This window comes from Octodon degus, unplaced genomic scaffold, assembly GCF_000260255.1.
Source record: "Octodon degus isolate 3935 unplaced genomic scaffold, OctDeg1.0 scaffold00334, whole genome shotgun sequence".
Lineage (NCBI taxonomy): Eukaryota > Metazoa > Chordata > Mammalia > Rodentia > Octodontidae > Octodon > Octodon degus.
The window spans coordinates 209,546-216,943 of NW_004524910.1; the positions used below are offsets into that span (position 1 = coordinate 209,546).

Sequence of the window (7,398 nt, forward strand, 5' to 3'; positions counted from 1 at the left end):
AGAGATAGTGAGGTATAATCTTCCCCATGACACTGGCCATCAGCATGGTAAAACCAACAGTTATTTTCCAGTTAAGTCAGTTTTCAGGGAAACACAGTTTTAGGTATTGTACATAACATATATGTACGGGTGTACATGCACACATCTGTGTATTTGTTTGATATTGAGTAACTTAACAAAAATCATGGGCTCTGTGAGCCCCAGAACTTTGTACCTGGCATTTAATAGTAAAAGGTTACCAAACTCTGAAATGGAATCGTGAACCAAAGTAATTTATTTAGTAAATGGTAAGAGATTCAACATTAGAGTGCTGAGTGGTTAGAGTGCCTGTATGACAAAGTGACAAAAGAAGAAATGTGAAGAATGTGCTGTGTTCATATTGTGTCCTTGCTAAAAACTCAAAGTTATTTTTTTTTCTGATTATGTTCTTTGCTGGCAGCTCTGCCTTTTATTGCCCCATGTAAGCTAGTTACAAAATTCATAAATTACCAAATAGCAACCTCTCTAAATCCCAGTTTATTAATTGGTAATATAGGAAAGATAATAACAGTGGTCTAGATAAGGCCATTCACATGAAAAGAAAATGATAAGAAGAAAAGGAAAAGTATATCATAGCTGTATTCTGTATTCAGTACATATTACCAAAAGACAGATGTAATTTTCACTTTTATCATTACTGTCGTTTCATATTAAAAGAAGGTAGCTTCTTGTTGCACGTTTGGAAAAATTGCAAATTAAATATCCCTCTTCCTACCACTTAGTGGCATTTATTGCTAAAATGTTGCATATTCCCCATTCTCTTATCTATGTACCTATTTATAATAGCACTTCTATATATTTTTGAGTTCTTTTGTCATTTACTCTTATCAAGTGGATATTAACCAATAGCAGTAAGCGTTTTTCAAAAATGTCTTCTAGGATTCCACATTTCCTTAAATCCATGGGTCATAATTGACATAGTTATGGATTAGTGGTGGCTTCTAGTTTTCTGTAATAATATATCACTGAAAATGTTTATGTTGAAATGATTGTCTTTGGCTCTAGGTACTGACAAATTAGAGACATTGAGGAAGCTCTCAGAACAAGCTTTGTAAATTGATTTTCAGAAAAATTATACTAATTTGCAGACAAAGTTGTAAATTCTCAACATTTATTAATTTTGTAAATTTGATGAGCAAAATTGAATGTGTGTGTTGTTTATGTGTTTACTTGTTACTTTTTACTACTAAGAAAGATAAATTATTTTATATGGTTCTTCATTGTTAGTATTTTTTGGTGAGTTGAGTCTTTGTGCCATCCACCTTTTGGAGGTACTCTCCACTTTTGTCTCCCAATGACTCATATAAACTATTTGCAAATCAGCTAGACAAACAATTTTTATTATTCCTTGAGTTATTGCTACAAGTTTGTCATTTGTCTTTTAAGTGTATGAATTGAAATACAAACTGTCTTATTTTTAATTTCATGTGTGTACTTAAATACAATGTAATTTATACAAGGTAAGTAATATACATATATATACAAAGTAAATAATGTAGAAAATATGAAATGAAATGAAAAATTTAAAGTAGTTATTGTCATACTACTAACATACTAATATTGACATGAATACAATTGCAGTTTATATATATGGTATAATTTTATATTTTAAAATAAATGTCTCTAAATGTCACTTTACAGTAAATGTCTTTTATTATTTAAAAACATTAGGAAATATTTTTCAATGCTATGTTAAATCTTCTCCAACAGTCCTAAATGGCTTCATACAATTTAATAGTAAAGATATTAAATTATTATAACCTTTTTATTTATATACTTTTATTTGTTTGCTAGCATATTACCATAAAGTTGAGATCCTACTAAATAAAGTATGTATCCAAGATTACTCTAAAATTGTAGATAAAATGTTGCTACCTCAATGGACCTTTCTTATATAGCCTGAAATGTATTTGTCATTTTCACCTCTAGTGCTTATTTCCCTTCACTTTTAAGATAACTGAACATTATAATTTAAAACAATATTTGTTAGAACCTAGACTTTGTACATTGTACTTTCTCAGCACTCTTGCCAGATATTAGTTGCGTGAGTTTGTTTCTGTGCTTTTGTTCTGTTCTTTTTGTTCATTTGTCCATTCTTAACATCTCTTTGCCTCTTTTTCTATTCATTGGAAATTAATAGAAATATTTTGGTGCTTATCATTGGATGTTTTATTTTGGGTTTTTTTTTTTTTTCTCAGAACCGGGGATTGAACTCAGGCCCTTGCGCTTGCCAGGGAAGCGCTTATTCCGTTGAGCCATCTCCCCGGCCCCAATGTTTTCTTATTTTTAATTTTTATATTTGGGCTAATGGATCTTTTTTCCTTGCAAACTGTGGGTTAAACCCAAGGTCTTCATACTAAGCTATCTCCCCAGTGCCTCCCTTTAATTTTTCATTTTGAGAAAAGGTCTCACTCAGTTGCCCTGACAAGACTTGAGCTTTCAATCCTCCTGCCTCAGCCCCTATCAGTGCTGTAATTATGGGCCTGAGCCACTGTGTTTGGATCATCTGTTCTTTATTAATATTACTATTATATATAACTTAGACCCTCTAAATTGAATATAAACATATATAATACAATATAAAGATTATATCATCTAAAATTAAATATAAACACATTATGCATAGTCTTCTAGATCTTAATTTAAACAGGTAAAGTATGTCCATACTGAATATAATTATATGGTGAAAAACAAGAGATTAATTGGTATTTTTGCATTTGTGCAAAGCTATATCTATCTATCTATCTATCTATCTATCTATCTATCTATATACTTTATAAGTTAAATGTGTTTCTTGTAAACAGCATATTGTTGGTTTGTTTCTTGATCCATTCTACCAGTCTATTGTTTTTATTGAATGAATTGAAGTCACTTCCATTTGTGGTTATAACTGATATGTATTGTCTTATCTTTGTCATGTTATTTTCCTGCTGTTGGTTCACTACTTTACCCCTCCATTTAATTGCATACCCTGTTTAGTGGTGTCTTTTATTTGTTGTTGTTCTTGGAATTGTGGTCATTTTTAATCTCTTTCTAGAATATCTTTCAACACTTTTTGTAGGGTTGGTTTGGTGGTCATTAATTTATTTAGTTATTCTTTTTCATGGAAGTACTTTATTTCTCACTGAATTTTGAAAGATAATTTTGCAAAGTACATCAAGCTAGGCTCAAAGGTGTTTTCTTTCAGACTTGAAATGCTTTACTTGGGGGCCAGGGAGATAGTTCTGTGGTATAAGTGTCTGCCTGACAAGCACAAGGTCTTGAGTTTGATATCCAGTACTGCAAAAAAGAAAAGAAAAAAGAAATGCATTACTCCAAGCTCTTCTTGACTTGATGTTTTGTGTTGAGAAATATGCTGTGATTGCGATGGGTTTTCCTTTACATGTGATCTGTTAGTTTTCTCTGACAGCTTTTGATATGTTATTCTTGTGCTGAATGTCTGGGATCTTCATTATTATATGTCTGGGTGTTGATTTATATTGATTGGTGCTAATTAGAGTTATATATGCCTCAATTAACTGTATAACACATTCTTTCCCCATGATGGGGAAGTTCGCTGCTATTACTTCTGCAAATAGTCTTTATATCACTTGCACTGACTTCTTTTTGATTGACACATATCAGTCTTATGTTGTTCATGTTTGCATCATTTTCTAACCATTGAATTATTTTTTCTTTGTTCACTGTTATTTTTAAGAGACCTTTCCTTTCCTGGTTGCTAACTGTAATGATGCCTTCAAGGTCTGAAAGTCTATCTTATGTTTCATTCAAATGGTTTTGTCAGCTGTTAATGGAATTTTTAATTTCCTGGATATCTCTTTGAATCTATTTCATGCATGCTATTTGTTTGCTATATTGTTCTTTCAAAGTTTCATCATTTTTCCAAAGCTTCTCTGTTATTTTTTCAATCTCTGCTTTAGATATGCTCAGAAATTTTTTCATTATGGTTATAATTTCTTTTTTCTTGTTTCTTTTTTTACCTAAGAAATCATTTCTGATCCAATTTCCTCTATACCCCTCTGGAATTGTGTCTACTTCAGTTACTATCCTTTAGTGATTTTGAGTTTTCCTATGTTGATGTCTCCTGGGCTTGTTCTGGGTGGGCTGAGGCACTGAGTTTTCATTTTGCTCCTTCATCTTGTCATTTTCTTTCTTTTTTTATGTATTTGGTTCAGAGTCCACAGGGTCTCACTATGTAGATTGAACTCATTGTGATCCTCCTGTTTTTCAGCCTCCCCAGTGCTGGGATTACAGGTGTGCACCACCATGCCAGAACTCGGTTGTTGGCTCAGCGTGCCCTGGGGGCTGGGCAGGCATAGCACACCAGGAATTGAACCCTGATCTCTGTGCTCTACCTAAGCAGGCATACATTTTCTCATTTTCTAGCTCAGAAAGAACTCTTTATTTTGATTTCTGTGATAATCATTGTGAAATTTTGATAGTATCTATATAGCAAATATCAAGGCTACTCTAGAAAGAATCTGTTTTTTAGGGCTATCTTCTGAGTGTGGGAGATTCTTGCTTTATGTTTGTCTTGAGATTCTGCATTCCCAATTATTTGAGAATGGAACGTTGGTTTCCTTTATGTACTGTCCTCCACTTTAGGTATAGCACTTAGGTGAAGATATTATCCCAGCTCTTCCAAATATTGTTACCCAAGGGTGAACAGTGGTTAAAACAGATATTATACCCTAGCTACAGTAGTACAATTAGAAATAATAATAACAACATCAGGCAAAATTGAGAAATTGATAGATTTTAGTAACTTTTGGCTTTGTACTTTAGACTATAGGAATAAAGTCTATAGTTATATAACAGAACAAGTCATAAATTAACAGTTTGTATGCAAAGTTGGGATGTAAGAAAAATTCCTTTTTAGAGTGGATTTACCCTTGTTCCTCTGGCCACACCAACTGCAAGGTTCTAAGTGCTTCACTTCATGTAGGGTGATGGGCCAGGCACATAGATTCCTCTGGCCAAGCTTGTAGTACAGGGCCTTGAGCGTTTCTGTACATGCTGCAGGTCCCTCAATTCAGGGAAACAGGCTAGGTACCTGGATTCCCCTATCCAAGCTAGTTGCTCAGAATTCTGAGCAGCTCTGTGCCAGTCTCCATTGTTCAAGGAAAAGACAATTTTCTAAACTTAATTTTTTAAAATATGACTCTGTTTATTATTGCTTCTATAGAATATTTTGGCTTTCTACAATTTCAAATCAACTAAAAATAAATGTCATATTTTGTCCACTGAATACTCTATTGAATTACTTTGAAAGTGTAGTTTTCTTTGCATACATAAAACTAACTATTAATTTGTCACTAAATGTAAAAGATGAAAGCAACAAAACTTTAATGAAAAGAGATACATAATAGCTAGGAGTGAAATTTTGATGTCTTCCAATCTGATTCCACTCCTTTGCCTCAGGAATTCTTCCATCTATCTTTATTTTAAAGTAACATAAAGCCCTTCTTTTAACTGAGAGCTTGACACTGATTTTCCCTTGACGTTGCCTTTTCCCTATTTTTAGATTCCTTTCCCAAAAAGGAATCTGAAAAACATATACAGAATGTGATTGTTGTTCCAGTCAAGATTTTCTCACCATTACCACTCTGGAGGTTTAAAATCATTCCTATGGCTGGAGGAAACTGGACAGGAATAAGTGACTTTATCCTCATGAGCTTCTCTTCCCTACCTACTGAAATACAGTCCTTGCTCTTTCTGGTATTCCTCGTTATCTACCTGGTCACACTGATGGGAAACAGCCTCATCATTCTGGTTACCTTGGCTGAACCCATGCTGCACAGCCCCATGTACTTCTTTCTCAGGAACTTGTCCTTCTTGGAGATTGGATTCAATCTAGTCGCTGTACCTAAAATGCTGGGAACCCTGCTCTCCCAGGATAAAACCATCTCCTTCCTTGGCTGTGCCACTCAGATGTATTTCTTTTTCTTCTTTGGGGTGGCTGAATGCTTTCTCTTGGCCACCATGGCATACGACCGCTATGTAGCCATCTGCAGTCCCTTGCATTACCCAGTCCTCATGAACCAGAGGACATGCACCAAACTGGCTGTAGCCTCCTGGTTTCCAGGATTTCCTGTAGCCACTGTGCAGACCACGTGGCTCTTCAGTTTCCCATTCTGTGCCACCAACAAAGTGAACCACTTCTTCTGTGACAGCCCACCTGTGCTGAGGCTGGTCTGTGCAGACACAGCACTCTTTGAGATCTATGCCATTGTTGGAACCATTCTGGTGGTCATGATACCCTGCTTGCTGATCCTATGCTCCTACTTGCGCATCGCTGCTGCCATCCTCAAGATTCCATCAGCTAGAGGGAAGCGTAAGGCTTTCTCTACCTGCTCTTCCCATCTCCTTGTGGTCTCCCTTTTCTACGTGTCTTCCAGTCTCACATATTTCCGGCCGAAGTCAAATAATTCTCCTGAGAGCAAGAAATTATTATCATTGTCCTACACTGTTGTGACTCCCATGTTGAACCCTATCATCTATAGCCTGAGGAATAATGAGGTGAAGATTGCCCTCAGCCGGACCTTCTACAGGATATTAGGTCTCAAAAAACACATCCCATAGGAACTTTCTCATATTTTCATACTTCTCCATTGGACTGGAACGTAAATTTTGAAGTGGTCCTTGGTAAAGTGGTGAAGAAAAGAGCACCTATTGTTAACATCTTCCAAATGTTTCTGCCTTCCCAATGTTGTCATAAATTTTTTTTCTTATAGTCTACTTGGTATTTGCATACTTTTATGTTAACTAATCCCAGGCATTTGCTTTGCCAATGAGCACAAGTGTGGCATACACCATGAATGATATAACGTCTTAATAATTTGAACACCAGAACACCAACATGGAAAGTCAGCAAAAAAACCTAGGTCATCTTGGGCCTTTATCTTACTTCAAACTACTCTCACTTCCTAACCATAAGGAAAACAAAAATAAACTCTCTAGCACTAAATTCTTCATCTTTTATTTCATTTCACATGCTCGTGTAGCAATGTTGGCTCTTGCTGTGCTAATATGTGGATGGATAGAGGAAGGACTTTACTAATTCTTACATGTGCTTCTCTACAACCCATGGTATTAATTCACTCCTTCCTCAAACTGGTATTCCCAGATGGAATGAACTATTTCTACTTCTTTCTTTCAAATTCATTCATAGATTTTTAAACATTGTACAAAAATATCACCCCTGTGGAGGTGAAACTTGGGAGCTGATTCCAATCTCCCACCAGTATTGGTGCAAGATGCAAGCAATGTGTCTCACAGCTGTCATTCAAGTGCAATCATATGCTTTATACCAGTCCACCCTCTTCATGTACCCCACTGTTCTTTCCAAATATACATTAT

The 7,398-nt window shown here is 35.3% G+C and overlaps 1 protein-coding gene across 1 annotated transcript; it reads left to right on the forward strand.

The window, feature by feature from the left end:
- Nucleotides 1-5,664: 5,664 nt before the first annotated feature.
- LOC101564190 (olfactory receptor 10A5-like) lies at nt 5,665-6,621 on the forward strand. The gene has a single exon (XM_004647869.3). It carries the CDS (start codon nt 5,668-5,670, stop codon nt 6,619-6,621), a length of 954 nt encoding a protein of 317 aa, XP_004647926.1. The 5' UTR covers nt 5,665-5,667.
- Nucleotides 6,622-7,398: the final 777 nt, after the last annotated feature.